At 42.3% G+C, this 25,269-nt stretch overlaps 1 protein-coding gene across 1 annotated transcript in view; it reads left to right on the top strand.

The window, feature by feature from the left end:
• Nucleotides 1-25,269, top strand: part of LOC111673627 (cadherin-7) — an 83,402-nt gene that overhangs the window by 36,760 nt on the left and 21,373 nt on the right. The window contains exons 3-8 of the mRNA XM_023431458.2: nt 1,888-2,007; nt 12,830-12,997; nt 15,050-15,237; nt 17,512-17,765; nt 18,857-18,993; nt 21,113-21,234. Of these exons, the coding sequence (XP_023287226.1) occupies nt 1,888-2,007; nt 12,830-12,997; nt 15,050-15,237; nt 17,512-17,765; nt 18,857-18,993; nt 21,113-21,234 (989 nt within the window). The remainder of the gene's footprint in view (nt 1-1,887; nt 2,008-12,829; nt 12,998-15,049; nt 15,238-17,511; nt 17,766-18,856; nt 18,994-21,112; nt 21,235-25,269) is intronic.

Here is a 25,269-nt window from a genome sequence, read left to right as displayed (position 1 = left end):
GGTGGGGGGCACTACTGGCTACTAAACCAAAATCAAGCTTTATATGTTGGGTTTTATAACTTTATCTGCAGCACTCGCTGCATAATGTCAGAGTCCCCCTGAGTCCAAGGTGATATAACTAATATTTCTCCAGTCCAACAGAAAGTAAAACATCAGTCAGATTCCTTCACTTTCTATCAAACCCTGGCTGCTGTTGTTTACTGTTCTTTATTTTGTCAGTTATTATTATAGCTAACTGATGTGCCCATTATATAATACTAGCATACTGATTTGGACATTATTTTCTAATAATTTGTTTGTTTATTATTTAGCATGGACGCTACAGACAAACACTGTCAAGCCATGCGACAGATCTAATGTATGTAGCTAGCTGAAGCTAATTAGCTGCCCCGATCCCTGGGTTGGCTTTTAAACCTTGATGATGTGCCAGGAATCCAAGCGATCGTCCCAGAACCAGATCGTAAGTCGTTGATCACGTGATTAATTGGCCGTCGCTCAAACTGCACGTCAAACAAAAGCCAATCATCCCACTTCCAAAATGACTTTGGCGCGACCAAGTCAGGACTGAACCGGGCCGAATCTGCCCCGTATCTGCCGGGGTGTTGGTGTTTGCAAACTGTTGAGGGGTAAAAAGAATCTTCAGCATTCTGAAGGATGGGAGTTGCTATGGAGATGAAGTGAAGTGGCAACTTTGTAGCCCAACAACAACCCCAGTCTGTGATGTGAAGTGTTTTCAGGGGTAAATGAAGGAATATTTTGGAATGTTTCAAGAGGTTCTTGTTTATTTATAGTATCACATCAATTTCAGGTTCATTGTTTCCTTTTTGGATTTATAATTTGCACTGTTTTAGGTTAAATTCATTCATCAATTCATTTCCACTCCTCTAGAAGCAACACTTCATTACACCAGATGATCTGCCTGTCACCAACCAGGATTCAACAGAGCATCCCAAACAAACAGCACTTAACATGTTTGTGCTGTAAGACTGCAAACCCGCCTCTCGCCCTCAGAAAATCATTTTGTTTTCATGGTTACAGTTTTCCCTCCGCAGATCGACATTCCTCTCCAGAAGCACTTTGTGGGCCTGTTAATCAGTAACTGGGTGGGTTACCATCTGCTCATGTTAACAAAGATTTTAACTAGGAAATGAAATAGTAAAGAGTTGTTTTCCCAACTGTGTCTTTTTCTCAAACTTTGTATCATAAAATTATTTTTGTTGTTGAACTACAACACAAAGATATGACATCGCTGGAGGACGAATTCAAACTCTTTGACTCTTCTGAAACCCAAAAAAAAGAAACCAAAGTTGCAGTACTGGGATCAGTGATGATATGACATCCATAATAATTCAGCTTTGTCTTTTTCGGTGGGGGTGAAGTGCCTCTTTAACATGCACAGATGGGTTGCACAACCCATTTGGCTGCTGAATTAGAATCAACAGATTGAAGGTACCGGAAAAGATGCTGCTAACTGATCTGTGGGAGGCGAATGGGAGCAACGGCGACAAAATGATCTCTAAAGGCAAAGAGTTACACTTTAATCTTGCAGCAGAATCACCGCAACTGAAGCTGTTATTTGTTTCCCAGCATTTGAGGCCAGCGCACAGAACATGTCAGATCTTGGTGCTGTTGGTTTCAGTAAAAGAAAAACTGCTTTAAACTCAGATATTTTATATAAAAATGAAAACAGTACAAAACAAGCAAACAGCACAGAGATTATTTCCCTCTTCAAAAGTTACATATTCATTGTCTATTTTCCCTTCCCCCCCTTTCAAGTAGAATCTGTCACACACTCGGCTGATATGATGACTATGTCCACATTTAGCTCGGTTTGACTTGGCTTCTGGATGTTGTCTTGGAAACTAATGAAGGGCTGTCTGCCCACAGGAACCATGGTAGTGCAAGTGGCAGCCACGGACGCGGATGACCCGACATATGGGAACAGTGCCAGGGTGGTCTACAGCATCATCCACGGACAGCCGTACTTCTCGGTGGAGCCAAAGACAGGTGGGTGCAACGTTTGTCGGACGAAAGTGATGGTGATTTAAAGTCCGGAGCAAAACATCCTCTCAATTAGATTTGTCCCAAGAGTGATGGAGTTCTACAGGAACACACGGTTTTCTTTATTCACATAAGAGATTTATGTGTTGTGTTTTTGTTGGTGGTCCTCTCACTGGTTTGAATTAGGTGATTTGAACTTTAAATGTGGCAAAGTTAAGAAATACTTAAGTGCAAGTAATGTTACTGAGTTTTAAAAGAAATACTCCCAGAAGTCACAGTAACAAGAGTAAATGTAATTGGCTACTTCCACCCCTGGTGCCAGTGTAGTGGAAATAACGGCGATGAAATCAAAAAGCAGTTTTAAAAAGCCTGAGAAAACTGCTAAAAATAAGCAGCATGATCAGATTTGAGGATGTTTGTTGAGTCGTGGGCTGTTTATCCTGAGAAGTGCAGCAGCAGCCCTCGCTACATCTTCATAGCCGGCTCATTAGCCACTGCCCTGCCGAGGCTCGGCAGCTTCATGCAAAGCACTCTCGCAAGAAAACTGAAAAAATATGGGCCATCCCACAATATTAGGCTTCATCCTCTGCTTCAAGAGCAACACATACACACATGCTGCGATTTTACTGAATGTAGTTCTTTAGTTCTGTTGTCATGAAGTGGTGAAAGCCTCCACAATGCAGGGATACATGTCGTTTATTTTTCACACTCAAGCAGACACAGCAATAAGAGGGATGCTCCACGACAAGAACTCCGCTGTGACCTGTAATGTTCACTGTAAACATTCAGTGAGCCTGCAGCGGAAGAAAATGGAGCATTCAAGAAAAATGAATGTAGAGCGCGAGAAAAAAGGAAATGACTTCATATTGTTTTCGGCATTATGAATGTGGCGTCTGAGGAGGAAAAGATGTTGTGAGCCATCGAGATTTCAGCACAGTTAGCTGTGAAGCCTGCACACTGTCACCGAATTTCTGTGTTGTTTTTCACTTTCTGGAGACCTTCTGCTAATGAAGCCTCCCGCTGCAGCTTTCATTAGGGAACATTTCCATGTTTCAATGTTTTGGGCCTAACATTTACATGTTTTATACGCTCTAAATGAAAAAAAAGGGTTCCTCATGGATACTCTTTAAGCTCCGGGAGGTCCGCAGGGAGCCCTCTGAGGCTGTACATCTTTGATTTTAAGTGAAGGATTCCTCGTGGCTCCTTAGAAGCTAAAACTTCCGTGGACCAATTAATGTCTTGAAATGCTGTTATCACCTTCACTAAGACGAGTTTGGTTTGAAACTTCATTTGTACCTCAGTGTTTTTCCTCAGTTCCTTAATTTTTCTGTGATGAATTCAACTGGCAACCAAGCAGCTGATATCCGAGGATGTCGGTAATTTTTTTGTGATAAAAAACATAGCTGGTAATAATTAGACTGGATTAGTTTAATTGATATCATAGAGTTAAGTTAAGTAATCCTTTGAGTAATTTGGTCAAATATTTTGTCTTTTTAATGAATTAATTTCCAAGATTTTTAGCAAGATTTTATCGGTGAGTGTAAGTCAGAGATTCGCTTTGGTCCCCGTCAACTCCTCTTGCTCTGTAGCTGCTAAATGCTCCGCGATGTGCGCCTGCGAGTTCGTCACTGTCTTTGTCTGCGTGCTGTTTGGTGCTGGACAGCATTTTCACTAAAAGCTGCTTCTCCACCAAATTCTTCCAGGGACTTTTAATTCCCCCCAAAGAACTAATGTGTAGGAACCTTGCAGGAGGTAAAGGTTTTCTCAATCACATTGTGATTTGCATTTCCACAGCAGAGCCAAAGCCCTGGGAAGATAAAGCAAATTAGTCTGCTGACTAATCAAAAGAGCGCCGGTCGCCTTTCACATCATTTGTACAAAAATTGACAGCACAGCCTTTGTGGAGCGTTCCTGCCATGGGAATGCACCTAAAAACAGCCGCCTGTTGAATCTGGAAACTGAGCGTTTTAATTGGTTTGATTTGGCCTCCTCCTCTTTCCCACATGTGTCGAAGTGTCCTTGAATAAGATGCTGAACCCCTTCATTTCTCTGGATGTGGATATGAAGGGAAAAGACAGTTCTCGCACAGTGATTCTTCTCTTTCAGTGTTGAGAGTTGCTCAGTAGAGATTTAAGCATGAAACTTTACGTGCAGATAAATCCCATGTTGGTGCTCTTTCTGTAGGACAATGGCTGGGTTATTAACCTGTCACACACACACACACACACACACCTTAATGTGCGCCCGGGCGGAGGCCTTTGGGCCTTTGCCAGCGCCTTGGTCGTCTCCTGTCCATCTCTGCCAGACCACAACTGATCACACTTGGCTCTCTCCCTCTCTCTCCGTCCATGTAGAAGCTGATTGGATCTCACGGTTATGAGATGCAACATTGGTGTCAGACGTGAACAGCACGGATGGCCCGTCAGAGAGGCGCCACTCCGCGAGGGACTCGATGCGAGGAGGCGTGAATAACGTGCTCTCTTGTTTGAAAATGGGAACAAGCTAATACAACCTAAAGAGAGAGGGTTTATAGAAGAGCGACTTGCAGGCTTTCGCAGCAGCATTGTTTCTGTCTGAAGTCTCTTTCTGGGTTCAGAACTTTCTTGGTGATTATTCTTTTTAGATCCCCCCCCCCCCCCATTATATTGCTGCCTGCAAACGTAGAGACACAACTGTAATTGAGAGAAATATTAGAAAGTGTTCACTCGGTTACCTTCGTCTTCATCTTCATTTAGTTACCTTTCAAGAAGAGCTACCTTTGGGGAAATAAAAATTTATGCCACTGAAAAATGCTCTGCTGGTTTCCCTCTAAAAAATCAAGATGCTGTTGTGTCATTAACTTTTAACACCGCTGCACCTTTTACAAACTTGCCGAAGACTTATCTCGCTTGGAAATATTTATTTGAAATTTGGTGTTAGCTGATACATGCTAATTTCTCCTGCTTCTTATTAAGAGTTTGGTCATGAGGATCTTGAAAGGAAGCCGCTTGGTTTATCAGGTAGCGTCCGGCAGAAGTTACTAAAACTGAAACGGGACTGATGGAAATTCGACCACGTGCCTCTGAGCGTTCGGTGATCTTTAAGAAAGTTTGCAAGAGCACTTGAACCCGTCGACGAGTCTCAAGTGAGACTTCATGACACCGATACCAATTAGAGTGAGAGCAGACATTTACTTAAGTGACATTCAAACAGCATGTCTGCCCCATAAAGTCCCCACATTACTCTCATGTCATGTTTTTCTTAGACCCGTCCAGCTCAGTGACCGGAGCTCAGACGTCCAGCGCCTGAGCTGGTGACGTTTTTTTCATTAAGCTAAGTGGATTCTTTAAATATAAAGGTTACACGTATATTTCAAAAAGCTTTAATGGGTTATAATTGCTCGCCATAAGTGGCCTGTGTCCCCTTACAGTCCATTGAGATGCTAACCAGAGTTAATTTCCTCCGCGCCCCAACTGTGCACTTTACATACCGGGAAGAAAGGATGGAGGAGACATGATACAGAGATGTCATCAAATAATGCCCGTTTGTGTATCTTGTATTGAGCTGTTAGTGTGGCTTCAAAGCGTGGGTGTGTGTGTGTGTGTGTGTGTGTGTGTGTGTGTGTGTGTGTGTGTGTGGCGTAAGAGTGGCAGCAACTCCATTTCCACTTTTTCTGATTTTGTATCAGAAGAATTTATTAGGGTGACGTCTGTGCCGGTCATTCCAGACTCCCTTGAGTTGATTGCGTATTTTACTTCTGTGATAACACCATCGTGATAACATCATAGTCTAACAGTTGTGCAAGCAGAGTCATAAAGCAGGAAGGTCACCATGTCAGAAGTTTGCTATTGTTAGCAAACGTTAGCCACCATTAGCTACTGGTCACACCAGACCAAGCGCGGATGTAGAAAGAATAAATGAAGCTTTCCTCTCTGAGAGGAGGAGGATTGTGTGTCTAGGTGTTAAATACTGTGTCCGCCCTCAGTACTGGCTGCTAAAGGGACCTCATTGTTTGTGTTAACTGTTAGTTTTTTTAACATATTGTCAATACCATGTATCTTGCAGAACACACTCCGGGGGTGAGACAGAAGCTTTGAGACAGCAGCCCACGATTGAGCGTTGTGGGATGAACGTTGCGCCGCTGTCTTTGTGAGTTACTAATTAGTCCCATTTGCAGCACACGCCTGGGCCATAGCAGAGGGTGACTTTGACAAAGTGCCTGGGCTGAAATACACCCTAAGCTCCACGCTGCAATACCACACTAGCGATTAAGTAGCAGAGGGCTAACGGTCAGAGGGGGAGGAGGATGCAGCTGACCCAGTGTTAGGTGGGTAGCATCCTGGCTCTCTTTCGTCTAACAAGTCTCTTAACTCTGGTTCTTAATCCCAAATTGAATCTACAAGGTGCCCTTGGGAAAAGTACTTAATCCTGAATAGCTCCAATAACTTCCGAGCATTGCATAATGTCGGCAAAATACATAAGTTGCGGCACCTGAAGGTGTTCAGTTAAGACAGCGGTTTGTAATCCATATTGATCGATAGCTTGTCGTTTAGTTTGAAGGTGAAGCCGAAACGGTAACGCTGCTGAGGACTGCGTTCTAATTGATGGCAGGCTCAAGGAGGTTTGAACAGCTGCCTCCAGCTCCATACACCTTTGGCGATATGGCAAGTCCTTTAGAGACAATTATCCACGCACATTAACACTGCTAAGCATGCGTGCATGCTCGCCAACCTCAATGGCTGGAATAACAAAAGGAAGAAGTTAGTTAGGGGGAAATGCCAGGTGCCTGAATGAGAGGATTAATTACATTGTGAAGGGGGTATTTAAGATGTGACACGGCTCGCCTCTCAAAACGACACAAGTATGACACCTGAATACGACAGGTACTCAGGTGATAGAAGGCTGGACGGACTGAGCTTCGTCTCAGCCCGAGAATCTAATTAAAGTGAAAAGAGCTCAAATAAAGGGAAAGGCCAGGTCCCGTCCTTGTGTACTCTGAAGCCGCTCCGACTCACCACATGTGAAATTTCGACGTTGAGGTCAAGAGGAGACGTGCGGCTCGCTGTGATCAGCATGTGATTAAGATATTAGCGTGGCCTTTTTTAAAAATCTGGCTTTTCTTTAGCGTCATGCACAAAGCTGTGAGTGTGTGTGTGTGTGTGTGTTGTTGTGGCTCTGTGCGACACTCTTGTTGTGGAAGCTGCACCGAATCGAGAACATTACAGCTGAAGGCTAGATATAAATCTGGCTGCCTCCTGCCGTTCAGGCAGGTAATATAGAGAGGGAGGTGCAATTTTTCTTTAATTCTGTTCACAAACAACACACACACTCGGGTTGTGTGCACGGGAAAACACACTTCCTTTCAGCTTAACATTACAAACGAATAGATGCTGGACATAATATCTGTCTATAACACTCGGGTTCTTTTGTGCTGCAGGATTATGGAGTCCTTTCACACTCAAGGATCCCTGGGTAGGTATAGTGACCCGTGATTAGAGCATGATCCTTGAATGTCACTGGGTAATAAACTACCTGGGCTGGAGGTTTTATTCCCTGTTTGTTTGGCCTGTTTTTGTGTTATGGGATCTATTCCTTGTAAGAGGACTGCCTGAGGGGTTTCAGCAAAATCACATACTGCAGCCTTCATGTTTAAGTGTTCATCACCTTCATCAGCGCCTCTCATAGCTGCACGCAGAGCCAGAGGGTTCCTCCAAAGTCTGCACTTTTATTTCTTCTTCTCAAGACAAATGTCAAGTATCTGGGCTTTAGCAGGGAGCGTGGCCCACCCGTCTGCCGCCAGTGGTGTGGAGACAGCTAGATAAATGCATGGCTACAATGCGTCTGGCTTGCACCGGAGGCAAGGAGTCACGGCGCAATGCGAGGCCGTGCCGCGATAGCGACAGAAGGGTTTTAATCATCGCCTCTCCCCAGGAATGACACCAGCGCCGCACGGGGTAACAGAGATAGAGAGAGAGAGGGGGCTGGCACCCAGCAGACAAACAACAGCCTCGCAACATCGCCGTGTGGATTAGCGGTGTCGCTCGGTGAGGAGTGTGTGCTTCTGGCCAGGCAGGAGGAGAAACATGTTGCTGGGTTTTTTGTTTTTGTTTGTTTGTTTGTTGGTTTTTTTTGCAGGCTGGAATCAGGATTCACAGCATCATTACCCACCAGCCGATATCTCTCAGGCTCCAACACACCAAGCTGATATTAAATAAGTATATCAGTTGTGTGTGAAGCCTGTCTGTGGTTCACTCAGAGCATTCATTTGTCTCACTGCTGGCTTCACAAACTTAACGTCTTTTTATATCACCGTTTAGGAGCCATCCGTTGCAGCTGTCATTATAATCCAACCATTATCCAGCTTCCTACTCAGCTTTACTGCCCCCTTAATGTTTAAAGATACCTCTTTTAAGTCTAGACATCCACGGTCCGTCCCCGTGGTGGTGCTGGTGCAGGTGCTGGTGGTGGTGGTGGTGTTGTATGGGAGTAGAGAACAGGAAAAAATAAATAAAAGTTTTGTTCTGTTTGTGTCTAGCTAGTATTAAGGGAGCCTTGCTGGATTGAATGCTTGAAGTAACCTTTCTGATGCAACTCAGTAAACAGGGTTCACAGGTGTCACTGCAGCAGGCATCAGAGCAGTGGTGGTGCTCTTTAATTGGCTGCGAGGTTACACTGTGGAAGAGGCAACAGAGAAGTGATAAATGGATGGATGAAGGAAGGATGTGAAGGATAAACGGAGCAGATGGGTGAATATCCACAGCACAAAGATAGATAGACAGATAGACAGATAGACAGATAGATAGATAGATAGATAGATAGATAGATAGATAGATAGATAGATAGATAGATAGATAGGTAGATAGATAGATAGATAGACAGATGTGGGAATTCTCAGCTTAAAAGCATTAGCTGTGAAAAAAGAAAAAAGCAGATGACATGTTTTGACTTTGTGGTTGAGGCTTAACCAAAGGAGAGGAAGGCAGTGTTCCTCCCTCTGTGCTGTGCATGAGAACGCCCCACTGTTCATTATTTGATGCCGGGCTGAAATGGCATGTTTTGTGGAGCTAACAAAAAAAAGAAAAAGATTATCGCTTTATTGACCGCAGTCATTCCACTGGCAGCGACTTTGGAGAGGAGACGTGAACAGCTCACTATAATTCAGCTAACTGAGCCATTTAGTTAAAACAGACCATTAACAGTTTTCAGCCAGAGGGACTATAATGACATTAATAAAGGATGGCAAGAGAAAATTAAACACCTCATGGAATTGTTTATTTTTCAAGCGCGGCAGCGATTGACGGTCAAAAAGGCATCTTCATTTTTCTCTTCAAGTCTTTTTGACCCACTTTTCTTGATTTGTTTGTCCTTCCTCCTTTGTTCCTGGATTGAGCTTAATTGTGAATTCTGTGTGAGTGTGCGAGAGAAAGATAGAGAGAGTGTGTGTGTGTGTGTGAGTGTGAGTGTGTGTGTGTGTGTGTGAGTGTGAGTGTGTGTGTGTGTGACTGTGAGTGTGAGTGCTCCCACTTCTATTCTTGTGAGAACCAGACTGAGAAATCCTTGCTCAGGTTATAGAGGAGGGATGATGGGTGGGATGGGGGTTAGGTGAGGCATGCGGTGGTGAGGCTTGTGGTTTTTGGGTTTGGGGAGAAAAGGTTTGTATGTAGAACATTTTAGCACCTCAGCTAATGCACTGGACGGGAAAAAAATTGCACTTGTGTCCTTGTGGACAGAACACACAGACCTCATACTAATACCGCTGGAACTGCTGGACCTCAGTCACGCTACTGATAGCAGTGACTTCCTGTCGGCTAGAGATAACCATACATGAGCCCATTTATATTCAATGTAAAGAAGGAGCCTCTTCTCACCTCCTCACAGCGATCAATTAAAGGACCTTTTTTATTCTTGTCTGCACATAGGCGGGAACTGGAAATAGCTAAGAGAGCGCAGGTTTCCATAGGCTGAAGGAACGCCTCAGGTGTGACCCCGAACTTACCCGTCGCAAATGGAGATAAGAAAAAACAATATGGGTGGTGGAATCATTGAAAATCCATTTTACACTGTCATTACCGATCATATCTGTGAAAACTACACAGGTAAAAATCAAAAACAATTTCAAATTGCGTGTAATTTTTCTTGTATATAGAACCGTGTCCATCCAACATACCAACATGATATGTTATGTGGGATGATGTGTATTTGCTCATGTTTCCTTAGAAATAGACACACCTACACCTAAAGCAGTATTTAACACAGCTGTAACACAGTGTTATTGTGCATTTTGAGTTGTGTGTCTGGCGACTTCACACTGTTTTTTTAATCTGTTTTTGGTCTCCACCAACTCCTGGAGGAAATATCCGGCTCTCTTGTGGTTAAATGCTCCACTTTGTTCACCAGCTAGTTGCCAGTATTGTCTGTCTGCTGCTGCTGCTGGGCTGGTAGTTTACAGTGGCTGCTTTCAGCTACAAACAGCCGCCTGCTTTCGGCTAGAAACAAAGTTAATGAGACTGTGTCCAAAACAGTAAAGTTGTGGCTGTAAACGTAAAGCGACTGAATAACACTAAAGAACAGGTGATAATTGTCTGACAAGCGACACCTTCCGCAGTATGTAAAGGCCTTCGACCCTTTGTCAATACAGACATGTTGATAAATTGTTTCTGTCAGTGAAACCTGCAAAACAATCCAACACAGTCCTCGTCAAGCCCACAGCTGATTAAGAATTCTGCAGTACATATTGTATAATGAGCAAATAAGTGCCCCCCCCCCCTCCTCGTTAGAGTGGACCTCAATTACATGTCAAATTTCTGTGTAATTTAAAGGATTATGAGAAATTCTTCAGGTGCAAACTCTAAGCAAGAGCCTGCTTTTGATCTGCTTCATCAGGCTGTGAATGCGATAAAGCAACGAAAAATGACTCATTTATTCAGGAACTGTGTGCTGAGGCTTTGTGAGGTTCTTAATGAGTAATCTTCCATGTTCTGTTTGAATCTTTAATAAGTGCCATTTAATGACTGAAACACATTGTGTGGTAAGTCATTAACTTTGAAAGCAACAGTGATTGCTTTTGAAGGATTAGGACGTTTTTCTTTGCATTTAAATGCGTGGCGTTAATTTTTCTGGAATTATCGTCTTTGCAGTCAAGAGATAAAGATGAGATTAGAAAAATGTCATTAATGAAAAGATTTCTCTGCAAGCTTTTTAGTATTTTGTGCATGTGTACCACAACTCGACTTAACACTGGCTTTTATATGCTGTAGCTCAAGTGCAAACAGACAACTACAGACAAATGCCAGTCATTTGATGTTAGTGTTGTCACGTCTCTGATCCTCTTCTGATACAGATCAATCATGACAGGGGGACAGACAGATAATGCCTCCCCTGGCGGCGAAAATGTCCCCTTGCATGTGCTCTTTTTTTCCGACAGCGTCTTAACATTAACCTCATCATGTGTCAGACCGCTAAACTATTTGGAGTGACAGCACATTTTAGGGCACAGAAGAGTCACAATTCATTGCTGTTGTGCAAACAAGCTACCAACCATTATGGGCATCCACCATTAACCTCAAGTCATTTTTTTCCTCTAATTGCTACTTGGAGGGCTGAGCAGGATTTTCCAGTCTGAATCCACATTTCTAGACAAAAGATCCATGTTGTCATGAATAAAGCCTTCCAGTACTTGAGTGATGTACTCGCCAGCCAGCTTGATAATTTAAATCATCCCAGAGCATGAAGTGTAATTTTGTTTGTTTTGTTTTGCATGTCTTTTAGTCACTGTTTTTTGATAGTCCTCAAAAATTTTTGATGCTTTTGTTTAAAAACCAACAGTGAGCTAGAGGCATTTCAGGCTCCGTGGGGAAGAAAAGTTCTAACAGCAATCTGTCTTCTTGAAGGAAGAAAAACTAGCAAAATACAGATGAAAACAACAGGAACATATCTTATTTATGAAACATATTTTCTTCTTGTCACCTAAAGTAGTGATTCTTAAGCAGGCGGAGTGCTTGTACCCTGGGAGGTTCTTCTGCAGTTGACAGTGGATATGTGAGAACACTTAATTTGGAAAAATAGACATTACTATTTGATTAAAAAGTCCAGATATTGAGTCAGCTGTCAGCACTACATGGTGGGAGGTCTAAATAGTGAGCTGAAAGTATTTTTGATAAATGGTTGAAACACACAAAAAAGTAATGAATAAACAGTTCAAGTGGTTTGCCGAAAGCAAGGATAAGTGATGGCAAATAATTAAAAGCACTGGATAAAGAGTTGAAATAGTTAGCTAAAAGCACTGGATACATGGTTTAAATAGTTAGCTAAAAGTTTGTCTGAAGGATAAATGGTAGAAATAATATTAGTAAACAGTTGAAAAGTTAGCTAAAAGCACTGGATGAAACAGTTAGCTAAAAGCACTGGATAAATGGCTGAAACAGTTAGCTAATGGGCAAATTGTTGATACTGCTAGTTGCAGGTTGAAAGAGATGCTAAAAGAGTTAAACAGTTAAACAGTTAGCTAAACATGATGGCTGAAAAGTTGAAATACTTAGCTAAAAATAACAGATATATTGTTGAAATAAATGGCTAAATGATTTGGTTTTAAACAGTTAAAACAGTTTTACAGCTAAAACTACTGGATTAGTTCAAATATCTAATGCAAAACTTACAGTAGCTTAGCATTCAAATTCTGCAATTTCAGAAGGTATTTGTACAAATGTACCAAACACTTGTATGAAAACACTATTCTTTCAATTTTTATAACAACAATTTTTAAGGCAATTCAAATAAACATAATTTGGAACATGATACTTGGGTGTTGATGAACGGGTTGAACTGACAGTATGTCTGCCTCTCTCTTCAGGTGTCATCAGAACAGCTCTGCCTAACATGGACCGGGAGACGCGGGACCAGTACGTACTTGTCATCCAGGCCAAAGACATGGTCGGCCAGATGGGTGGCCTCTCCGGCACCACGTCTGTTACTGTCACGCTCACCGACGTCAACGACAACCCGCCTCGGTTCACTCACAGTAAGACTCCGCTCCCGATTGTCAGCAAAACTACTCAATGGCTCAAAAATTCTCGGGCCATTATTATTTTGGACGGATTCTTCCACACACACACACACACACACACACACACACACACACAAACACACACAAACACACACACAGGGAATCTTCCTGGCTGTCTGACAGCACTGGAGGATAACAGCCCAGATGTGGAAGTATATGGGCCAGACTCGGGTCAACGACGTGGGCATATGTTGGGCCAGTGTAAGGCCAATTAAGCTTGACAGTACAGTACAGTGCATGCTTTTTCTTTCTTTTTTCAACAGCTACTCAGCAATCAGAATATAAACCAACATCTCCTTGCTTCATTTGCAGTGTTTTTTCTTTGTTCCAGCTGAGTGGGCTTTTAAAGACCTATTATTGCTGAAAACCCACTTGAACTCGGAGAACCAAATGAGGGCACACTCTGTACTGTATACAATGAATGCAGAGGGCTGTTATTCTACACTTGAGAAGACGTCATTGGAAAATAAAATAATGAAATTTGCTGTACTATCTGTAACAACGCTGAAGAATTATTTTTCCTGCAAAGTGAGGGAGAATATAATGCTCATTAAAACCTCGTCATTAAGGTTATGTTAACCCCATTCCCTCTTTATCTTTGTTACTAGCCTCGATTTGTATTTTCAGCAAATATTTTGACTTTTTTTTTTTATGACCAAATTAAAAAATGGCCTTCCTGCAAGGTGTGCACCTCCCTGCTTTACTCTTCATCAGAGCTGGGGCTGCTTCGGCGTTGGATACCAGGATCAATCAGGCTCCGTTTTTTTGTTGTCAGCCTATTTCACGGGCTGCTAATGGGTTCCAGGCCGAGCTTTAGGATTCAAAGGCATGCAGCGCTTCTCATGATAATCCGAAGCGCCGGCAATCGGTTTACCGCTGATAGCCCAACCACTGTCTGGCTGGTGCACTCACCACTGGACTGCAATGAAGTCGAGTCAATTTGCTGGCCCCTGGGGGGGAAAGAAAGGTTCGAGTTTGCACAACAAGTCATCAGTGCCGTTTTATCCCAGTGCTGTCACACTGGGAAGAAAGGGACTTTTGGAGGAGTTCTGGGTTTCGCTCCTGCTGTCGCTCCTCGCAGGGTCATGGGTCAGAATCGATAGACCATTATGGAGCATCAGAGTTGATAGAGTCCAGGAGCCATAGGTAGTCCTTGGTAGAAACGAGGGGAAAGAAGCCAAGGTTAGCAGCATGAGAGGACAGGCTGGGGTGGGGGTGAGGGGGAGGGTAGGTGCAGGGGCAAAATGGAGGGAGGAAAGCAATTTTTTGGTCTTTTAAAGAGCTGCTATTCCACGGCAAATTAAAAAGCCATTATAAAGATTACATGGCGGCAAACAATGTCAGGCAGATTAGCATTTAGACGGTGGCTGAGGGAGACACTGTGAGGAACACAGAAAGGTCTGGTAATGAGCTCTGCCATGGTGATTGGGGAGGTTATGATTATGAATATGATTCCCTGCTTTATTCTTATAAGAGTACTTTAAATCAGAAGGGTCAGACAAAAGCTCAGGGAACACAATGGAGAGTTTCCGAGTAATAGAATCTTTGAGTGGACATTTCATCCCTTGAAAGGTATCAAAGGGATCTAACTGTGCTTCTTTTTTATTTATTTATTTATTTTATTAATTCTCACTTTCTATTTTTTGTTTGAAGGCATAACCCATTACACCAAGACACCATTCAGGAAGCTGTATAGTTTGCTAACTATATTCTTCCAGCTGTAAAAGTTGTAGAAATGCGAGAACAGAAATTGGTGTGCTCTCTTTCTTAATTGCATATTTTACTTTTCTTCCTCCGCTGCCTATGCTGCAGTAAGAAAGTGAAAGCAGAGTGCTTTATTCCATATGTGTCACCGCTGCTGCCTGTCTGTGTTATGCAACATTTGAGGAGCCAGACAGCCAAATCAAAGCTGAAGGGGTATAACAAAAGCCCTGCTGCTTGAAGGTGAGTTGGTAGCGAAATAAGCACATCCATTACCAACATCCGCTCCTGTCCATCCTTTTTCAGAGAGCTATCAGTACACAGTGCTGGAGTCGCTGCCGGTGCAATCTGTGGTGGCCAGAATCAAAGCGGCGGATGCTGATATAGGCTCCAACGCAGAGATGGACTACAGGATCATGGACGGAGACGGGCCAGGCATGTTCAACATCACAACAGATGAGGACACACAAGAGGGGGTCATCATTCTCCTGAAGGTACGGCATGAACAACAGACTTGGTTTTCACACCATAAATAGGAACACACCGGTGAGGAATGAAGAACCTTGGTTCAGTCAGACTGCGAAAAGCCTGCGGGGAATGTTTCTGTTGGAATCTGAAGCCTTTGTAGCATGACTTGCTGCCCATAAATGGCCCTGAAACCCTCCCCTCTGAAAGTCAGCCAGACATATAGGTAAATGTTTTCAGGCTGTTGGGTAAAGCCATGTTCACAGGCAGCTGGTATGGCATTAAATGTTGCGCCTCTGCTTATACACTTATCTCTGTGTAATATATTCCTTTTTTCTGCCTGAAAAATACACCACAACATCCAAAGGGTACGTTTCCTACCTGCTGCCTATACGTATACATATAGTACATATAGGCTGCCAGATCTTTGGTATTATGTGCTTTGTGTAAGGTGACATTACCAACTTTCTCAGGTTACTAAGGAAGCCATGTTTATCTATTTGTGTTCGGAGGGCATGTCTTACATATTACACTGTGGAAAAAGTAATGGAGCTAACCCATAGAAGAATATATTTTGACTTTTCATGGTGAAACATTTAACGATAAGGTTTGCAATATATATATTTTTTTTCTTATCATCAACAAATTCTATAAAAAAGACAAAAAAACCCAAAAATGAATTGAGCCAACTAACAAGTATTCTCTTTGTACCTGAAACCTAATATACGGTAGCTTATCCTTCTGTGCTGTAAATCTCCACTGTATTAAATAGACATCAGTGAGGCGCGCGCTTGCACTAGACGACATGTAACTTTATTAGGGTGAACATGGGGATTGTAGTTTTCGAGTCAGTCCCTCATACACCATCCTGCTGAAAGTGTGCTATTGTTTACTAGCATTTTCATAGAAAAAACACATTATTCAGATGCTTCAGGAACCTACTGGGGCCTTTTTTTAAACAAAGTTATATATATTCTAAGTCAAGATGGACTAAGACGTTATAGGTTTTGATCCAGTAATGTCACTTTTTTGCTTCTTTGAAAGCTTTGTAGTTGAATAACACCACACTGGCACAAAACTATAGCATCACACAGGAAATGGTGCAGTTTTTTTTTTTAGTGCTGGTACCATTTCGCATGTGTGTCTGGATCCATCCTGTCTGTTTACTGGAGGATATTAGTCCAACTTGTCTCTCCCAGTTTGCCTCTCTCTCCTCTTCGTCTGTCTCGCGCTGTTTCAAAAAGTCTCCTGCACCTCTGGATTAAGTGATGATCGCTAATGACAAATCAACATTGACTATCTCCAGCACCTTTGATCGAAGTAAACATCCCACGGTCACTCACAGCTTTACCGCCGTTAACAGCTCCAGACTTGCAGAACCAACAGGCGGCACAGAGACCACTGTAGTGATTGACGGAGGTTGCAACAAACAACACTCCACTCACCATGGGAACCAAGGTGCTATAAATATTGTCTTTGACGTCCACCCACTTATATAAAATAAAACTTCTCAAGTTAAATGTGTAACAAAGTCACTTATTCATTTATACAGGAAACGAGTTGCACATTCTTGCCTCATTTTTGGACGCTTCAGAGCTCATGGCTCATGCTTCACATTTTCAGGGGTGTCAGAGGACTTGAAAAGGTCTCCTCGGGCCACATGGATGTGACAGTTTAATGCTGCAGCTCTTTTGTGGGGAGAGAAAGAGAGTGACATGGTTGGGCACTAGCAATTCTTGTCAGATGGGCCAATTTGATCCCTTTGTTTGTTTTGCACCAAACTCAGACAATTACAACACTGGAGAGCGTCACCGACAATGAAAGTGTCAAATCAATGTTCTCCTGCAGTATATTATGTGTTGCAATGGGGAGTTCAATAAACCACACGAAATGACAAAATGTTTTTTTTTTTTTTAAAAAAACATTTATTTCACAACACTTTTCACAATATGCTGTGCCTTTCTTAAAATCAATACAATTGCTTTCACAGCACAAACTTGCTATAATCTATCAGCAAATGACTTTGTTTAAGTCTGACCGCGTTTTAAATTGTAATGGGTCTTTAGAGTCGACATCCTTAATTGGGATCAATATCTCAGATTTTGATGGATGATTTACAGATTTACATACATCAGCTGCTCCTTCACCCTCACCTGTCTGATACCGTGGAGTAGATATAACATTGTCGTCCTTACAAACACATTTTTTGCCACCTCACAGCTCACCTCTCTCATTTTGACAAGAAAAGTGAAGATTCCTCCCGTGTGTTGTGTCACCCTTTCCTGTCTCTCTCTCTCCTCCAGCCTCTCGACTTTGAAACAAAGAGCAGCTTTTCCCTGAGAATCGAAGCCACGAACAGGAACATCGACTCCAACTTCTTGAGCTTGGGCCCATTCAGCGACACGACGTCGATCAGGGTGACGGTGGAAGACGTGAACGAGCCGCCCGTCTTCTCCGCGCCACTTAGCAAGATGGTTGTTTCGGAGGACGCCAAAGTGGGCACCTCGATCGGGAGGGTCTCCGCCCATGACCCAGACACCTCCAACAGTGCCATCAGGTACTAACGATTTGCTCACATGCTATCACACGGTGGTGCAAACCTTAAAAACTATCTGTCCTCTCAGCCTGTCCTCAGACTATTTTTTCAAGAGCTGCTTCTTATAGAATAAATGTACTGAAATTCCCCCGAGGATCCTAATAAAACCAGAGCAAAGACGACTAATAGGTTAATCCATTCAACTTCTCTCTCACATTATCTACAATCACAAAGAATCTGTAGCCCCTCAAAAGTCCCTGTGCGGCTGCCACAAGGACACCGCCAGATGGGTGGAGGGCCAGAGAGTGCAGCATTTGCAAAAGTGAAATGCCATCTTGAACAAGAGAAGGGCATTCCTGCAGGAGGGTCAAGGCTTCAACACTTTGTGCCGTGGCATTTATGAGTCAAAAACAAGCTCTCACGCTGCCAATCTGTGCGTGTCACTCTCAAGATCCCCACATATTTTGCATTAATTGAATGAATATTGTATGGAATTCATGCTTGGTCTGTTAGGACTGTTAGTAATCTTAATCAGAAAATCAAATTACTGCACCATTGTAGCTGTAAATTGACTCTTTTTTTTCTCCTGTGACTGTTATCAGCGTCTGCAATATATTTCACTACATCTGTTGAAATTACAATTATTGTGGAACTAATGCAGCCACAAGAGTCAAATTACATTGCAATAATACCCTTTGGATGTAGGCTAATTGAAGTTGTAATTTTCTCTAGAAATACGAGTTGCTGTGTATTGAAAGGGTTTGATCAGTGTTGTGTGCTGAGGGACAAGTAGACAGACTTCAGTTTTATCAAATTTTAATAGGGTTTTGTTTCGTTCATTCTATAAAGTTCCAAGTTCCTGTTGCTTCTCTGAATTTCAAGTGATCTCTACACTTGCATTAATGATCTGTACTTGAAAAATGAAATAAAAATCGTACACGCTCATTGATAATTGATTGAAGCTTTTACCGTATCAAGAGTAAGTGTTGCAGTTTGATGAAAGAAAACCATCATAATCTTTCCTTACGAGTAGAAGAACACTTAAATGTCGGATCAATACCACTATCCAAAAGCAATTTTTTAAAGTGTGACGGTTGTGTGTTTGTGTCCAGGTATTCCATCGACAGGAACACTGACTTGGAGCGCTTCTTCAACGTGGACGCTCTAAGCGGGGTCATCAGCACGGCCAAGCCTCTGGACCGAGAGGCCAACTCCGTCCATAACCTCACCATCTTGGCCATCGAGAGCCGTAAGTTTACTTAACAGCAGCTGCACTTAACAGCTTTTCTTAGCTCGAATAAGATGGTGCAGCTAAACAAAAAACAAAAGTGTAAAGATCAGATCCAAGATGTTGTTTCTGCTCTAAAATAAGCTGCAAACTACATTTAGTAGCATTTCATTAACTAACTACATTAGTTTGAGGAATTAGGCAACATATTTCCTCGCTATGTGAAGCCTGTTCTTGGATGCTATCAGAATTCAAGCTAACGTTAGCATGTCTGTCCTGCTCTTTATTGAATTTTGGGAAGTTGACACCTCATTTAGTGAAACACTCGACAAACACACTGGTTATGCTTCAATTTAAAAGCCAGTGCTTGTAACTTTAAAGTAAAAAACATATTGTTAGCTTAACAGAGTAATGGCTGGTAAGGAAGCTTTCGCCTGTTAGCTTTAGCCTCGGCTTGAGTAGCGCTAAGACGTGCGTAGCTTAATTAGCAAGCTAGCTACAGCTGACGCCACAGACAGTTGTTATTTTAACTGATGGTTGCCAGCTAGAAATGAGAGAACCGCTTTCATCCACCTCTGTCTGAAAAACAAAAGCCCACAGTTTGAAAAATAACTTAGAAATTTGAGCGGTAGCCTCAATCTGCCACTGGGGTTTAGCAAATGGTCAATTAGCTTGTTAGCTTGTCACTTGAGAAAGTGAATCCCTTAGATCCCTTCTGTGCTGTTACCCCTCGTCACAATATCCCCACAGCCTCGTCTGTCGTGGACAACGCAATTGTTGGGGTCACTGTGGGGCTGTCGGGGAATGTTAATTCACGCGCAGGACAGAAGTTTTGACCTCCATGCCTCCCTGAGCCGTGGGGACGAGATGCTGACTAAGGGTGGGCGATCTCACCCACGGGTGAACTATGCTAATGCGATGTGAAGAAGTGCCTTGTGCCTTTTTTTTTTTTTTTTTTGTTCATCTCTCAATGGCTTCAAGGACACGAGAAGTGCCTTTTTTCTTCTTCTTTTTTTATTTTTTTTCTCCTATCATTTCACTGCCATCACGCAAACACAATTGACAACAATCATCTGCACACGATCCGCTGAGCGCTCTAGACAGCTGCATCACATCAGTATAAGTTAAAATAGACAACCAGCCTGTCAGCCTGGCAGTTCCTCTGCTTTCACATCTTCAGACTGAGCACAGTGTGAAAAAGGGTCTTCATTTTTATTTTTTATTTTTTTTTAAAACCTTTTTTATCACTCTTTGCTTCAAAGATGTGTTTTTATTTACATCTAACAGCACACAGACACACTACTTGGTTGATTCCCGAGTGTGAGCGCTTGCCTGATATAGCAACAAAGAGAAGGCAGCATATAATAATAGCCATATGAAATGTCACCACAGTCCCTCATGCATGAGGTAGTGGCTTCTGACACATAGTGACACTCAGGCACTGTTTTCAGCTGAGAACATCTTTTGAGTTCATGGACTGGCAACAAAATCCACTGCCCTGTACGCCTTATGACAGTATTTATAGTAAATGGGCTCTTTGTAACTGAAGAGGTTGCGGGGACTCTTTGGTTGAGGGATGCTGTGCATTTGAGATGCAGTCACTCACATTTCATCCGCTCTGCCCAGACCACGCCAATGACAACAAGACTGTGGCCCGAGGCTCCACACGTCCTTTTTATCACCATCAAATCAAGCCGGCCCGAATGTCAGCGCGTCATCTCTGGCTGGCATGGCGGCGACGCCAGGCTAAATCATCGTCTTGCACTCAGACGCAGCCATTTAGCCATCAGTGTGTGTCAGGCAGACAGAGGCGTGAAGCCCACTGTTCGCACATGCAGCCCCACCACCCCACCCCTCCACCGACAACAACCCCGCACTGAGTGTAATCACTTTGGCTTATCCACAGCAGAGTGGGTAAGGACGCCAGCTGTTGGGAGCACACTGCATATTTCATTACAGCAGCACTTTTTTTTTCTTTCCCTCCTCCTTTGTGATTAATTAAAAAACATGAGAAAGATCAATATTCCATAATTTGGCCAAGTGCTTCAACGCAAAGTTAAGGCAGAATTAAAGTGTTTAAAAGAAAGTTTGCTGAACGCTGTGACATAAAAAGGGACTCTCTCATCTCCTTCTCTTTCAGAGGACCCAACCCAAATTGGGAAAGGCATCTCTCTCATCACAGTGCTGGACATAAATGATAATGCCCCGGTCTTTGCCATAGACTATGAAACTCTCCTCTGCGAGAACGCCTTGCCAGGACAGGTAAGACCCATGTCTCTGCAGTTGGTCCAGCTCTCCTTCCTTTTTACCTCCTTGAAGTCTGACAGCCTGCTGACTCTCAAAGCCATTAAAACTCTTTCTTGTTCCTCGAAAAAAAACAAGTCCACCTCGCACGTATCCACTCCACAGCTCGAGGTCATTCCAGGGAGGACGGCATCATTAGTATGAAACACGTCCTTAAGATTTGATCGCAGGTATCGTTGGTGTTAGCGTTCGTTAGAGACGTTACTCTCATTCCATTCTGTCAGAGCCGACTAAATTAATGATGGTGCTTGACTCTGCTTGCGGTCCTAGTACACAGTAATATGACATCGTATTGTGATATCTCATGCTGGGATGGAGTGGCGTCTCGCCGCGGTGTGGCTTTTTCATTCTGAAAGCCCTTTGTAATTAGACAATCACCACGGAGGGCAAAAGAGCAGAAACTGTATCACAACATCATGAAAAAAGGGAAGGAACCTGGGAGATTTCAGGGCTTGGAGATTTGGTGGATGGAAAAGAAGCTGCAGTCTTGCATCGCATTTTTCCCCGTGCTTAGCATTTGGCCTTATTGTTGCTAAATGACTTGTGTGTCTGCGGTGGCGATTCGTCTGCTGTTGGCATTTGGAAAATACAATCAGAGGCGAAGGGTAAAGGAGGCGTGTAGACCTGAATAAGTACAATTGATCACAATGACGCATTGTTTTGGAAATGGCTATTAGGCCCTTTTAAATATGTTATTTGCATTCATATTTCAGACTTGTTTGTCACCGTGTTCACGGTAGGGTGAACAAAAATGGCAAATGATTTCATTTGCAAAAATGAGAGACTATATTTCATGTGTGCATTTGTTTTGCTTTTTCTTTTTTTTTTTCTTTTGTGTGTGCATGATGCTTGACCACAGTGAGGTTATACAGTGCCTTACAGGTATTCTGAGTTTCCAGGCTTTTGTTTGTTGTGTTGGGTTTTTGTCTCGTATTTGTTTTGTTAAAATCACACTAAAGAAAAACAAAGTGAAGTTCAGTAAATACCGCTCAACTTACCTTCAGGTATTTTGAGATATTATCAAATTTAATTGTAATTCATCAGATTCTGGCTTTAGGGTACAGAGTATTTGCTGGAATAAACATTGATTGTCTGTTAGTAGTTATTGAAGAATGCATTCTACCACAGCTGAATGTCTATTTTTGGTTAATGATCCTGCCGCTTATTCTCAGATGAGTGTTGTTACTCAGTGACATCAAATTCCGAGCGAACACAAGCGACTATCTATCACCCGTCAATACACCCTGACTTTCAAATTCAGCAGATAATTTGAACATTTCTCCGCACTAGCGCCTGATAAATTACAGCAAAGAGACTATGACAACACTGAAACAAAGTCATTCCCCAACAATCAAACCGGGCCCCGGGACATAGCAACAGCCACGGCCCATGACAGCATCATCAGCAGGAAAAGGTACAGCAAATCTGTAATTACTCAGCTGAAGCAGACTGATTGCTTACTCAAATTCCAGTGATAGCTGAGCTGTGAGGTCTGCCCTAGGTATAGCTAGGAGCTACTCTGCTGTAAAGCAAGGAGCTGCTGGTGACGGAGGCCTCTGTCCTCATGCACACACCGAGCCGACGTGCTGCATTCAAATTCTTTCCACGTAGTCTTAAAGTGCTGCAGACATAAATGGAAGTCAGCTAGTGGCAGTGAAGACAGTCCCGTCACACAAAATACAGTGTGTGGGGGAAATGGTTTTACCTTCATTTTAATTCATCTGAAGTGAAATCTTCCAAAGTAGATTAAATAAAAAACAAAACAACGTTTTTTACCCAAAGAACAGGCATTTAGTTAATCGTTCAGTTAGCCAGCTAGTTACAGAGTAGTAGTAGTAGATACACGATTTATAAGTGAAAAAACAGGCGCACAGTAATTAAACTGCATTCAGTCATTTCATTGTTGATTATCGTTTTTCATGTTTTCGCATGTAAAATATGCAAAAATGTGGTATTTCACAAATATAAATTCCCAAAACCCACGTCTTTTTTCATATGGGAAAATGTCAGAAATGTAAAATCACATCGTATATGTAAATTTACAGATATGATACTACATGTGAAATTGTTTTTTTTTTACATGTATCATCAACATTTTCTGAAATACAAATGTCAATACAATATGCAAATTTGTAACATGTTATATTTTATAATTAACTATAAAATACGGAAAGGGATAGGGTGCACAATTTAGGCAGTAATTAGAGCAATATGCATTCTTATTCTAACAATCATATCTTACACTTCAAATACAAATAAAAGCACAAAAGCTCAAGTGAAATTCATAAAATCTATGTTTTCATATGTAAAATATAATATTCCATGTGAAAAAATATATTTGTCGGTATTATGTTTGTTTTTTTCACATGTGAAATGTCCAAAAATCACATGTCTGTATGTGAAGTTATCACATTTATCATGTGTCAATCTTATAAAAGATAGAAATTTACTAAGCAAAAAGATAAATATATATTTTATTACATGGTGAAATACCAAGAAAAAACACGAGTGAAGTGTAATCGACATTTCATATATATACTGTATATATATATATATATATATATATAAATATATATTTTATGTTCTGTATGTGAGTTACTGACTTGAATGTGTTTTACATATATTACATGTGTAATTATTTTATTCACATTGAATTTCTTACATTGCACCTGGAAAATATCTGAAAACCCTGTGTGACGATATGATATTTAAATTCACACCTTTGTCCTCAGTTTTCGAGTTATTGCTGCAGACAGGACGTCCTTGTTCTCATTTTTGTTTTTCACTAATTCAAATTTCTATTCAGTCCCATTCAAATACAGTCTTCTGTTTAGGCAACGCTGAAGTGTGCCGGTGGGATTGCACCCTCCGACTGAATAATGAAGGCAGGCAAAATGAAAATTTCATGATGAAATTTACACCCAAAAACACATACAGAGCAAATGGAAAGAGAGAGGTTGACATTTGAATGCGAAAGCACGCTCTGAATTACAACTAGGTGTCGGCTGTCTGTTAGCCGACAGACTGGGTGGACTTGTAACCTGTCAGATGTGCGCTCCACCACCTCCCTGATTCCTAATTAATTAAAATGCTCCTGTTGTGTACTGTGTGTCCGGCAGCAGCATTGAACAGTTGGTTGTTCTGGCTGTGTCTGTAAGCTTTGTTAAAAATCTTAGGCCGCCCACTGGCTGTCACGCCCATTGGCTTATTCACAGCTGCGACAAAGATGAAATAATATTTGCCAGTCGGGGCCAGAGTTGACTCTGTGGCTCTGTAGCACAGATTAACAGGGAGTGCAGGGATGGAATAACCTGCCATTTTTCAGGCCTAATTAAGGCAGTCTCGTGGCACTGGCTCTCTCCAGAGATGCCACTTGTTACGGATCATCGGTGCGTCTGTCTTCTGCCATAATATTAACTGATATTATGATGGGGCAGGGGCATTGGGAATGATTGGGGACGTGGGGTCACGTTGTACAATCACTTCAGTGTAACCATTACATACATGAGTGGACTTGGCATTCTGCTGCCCCCAATCTGCTCCCCTGCCCCTCCCTGCAGTCCCGCGAGCATCCCCGGGGGAGGTTCAGCGTCCCCGAGGCATTTGTGAATGTTGGGTAGTGTAGAACAAGAGGTTTTTACAGCTGCAGTGGGAAAACGTGAGGGTAAAAACCGATGTCCATAAATAAGGATCCTTAAATTCCAGACGCTCCTTTATAACTCCAGAAACCTGCCTGAGAATCATCACACTTTTAAGATTTCATCAGTATGACAGTAATCCGGTGATAGTTGCCTTTAAATCACTGCAAACAGGAAGTGTTAATAGCTACTGCAGCGTACTTATAGTAGTATAATAGTTCCACAACTTAAAGCTTGATTATCCCCCGATTTATTCTGGCGTAAGTTAAAAATAGACTCCTGTGAACATACAGACAGGAACCTCAAACTATTTTAAATTACAGTGGAGGGAGGCCCCCCCCCTCACCCCTCCCTC

The sequence above is a fragment of the Seriola lalandi genome, unplaced genomic scaffold (assembly GCF_002814215.2).
Source record: "Seriola lalandi dorsalis isolate HSWRI2012SDOR001 ecotype SW California unplaced genomic scaffold, Sedor1 jcf7180002054923, whole genome shotgun sequence".
Taxonomy (NCBI): domain Eukaryota; kingdom Metazoa; phylum Chordata; class Actinopteri; order Carangiformes; family Carangidae; genus Seriola; species Seriola lalandi.
This window is presented reverse-complemented; position numbering and strand designations above follow the sequence as displayed.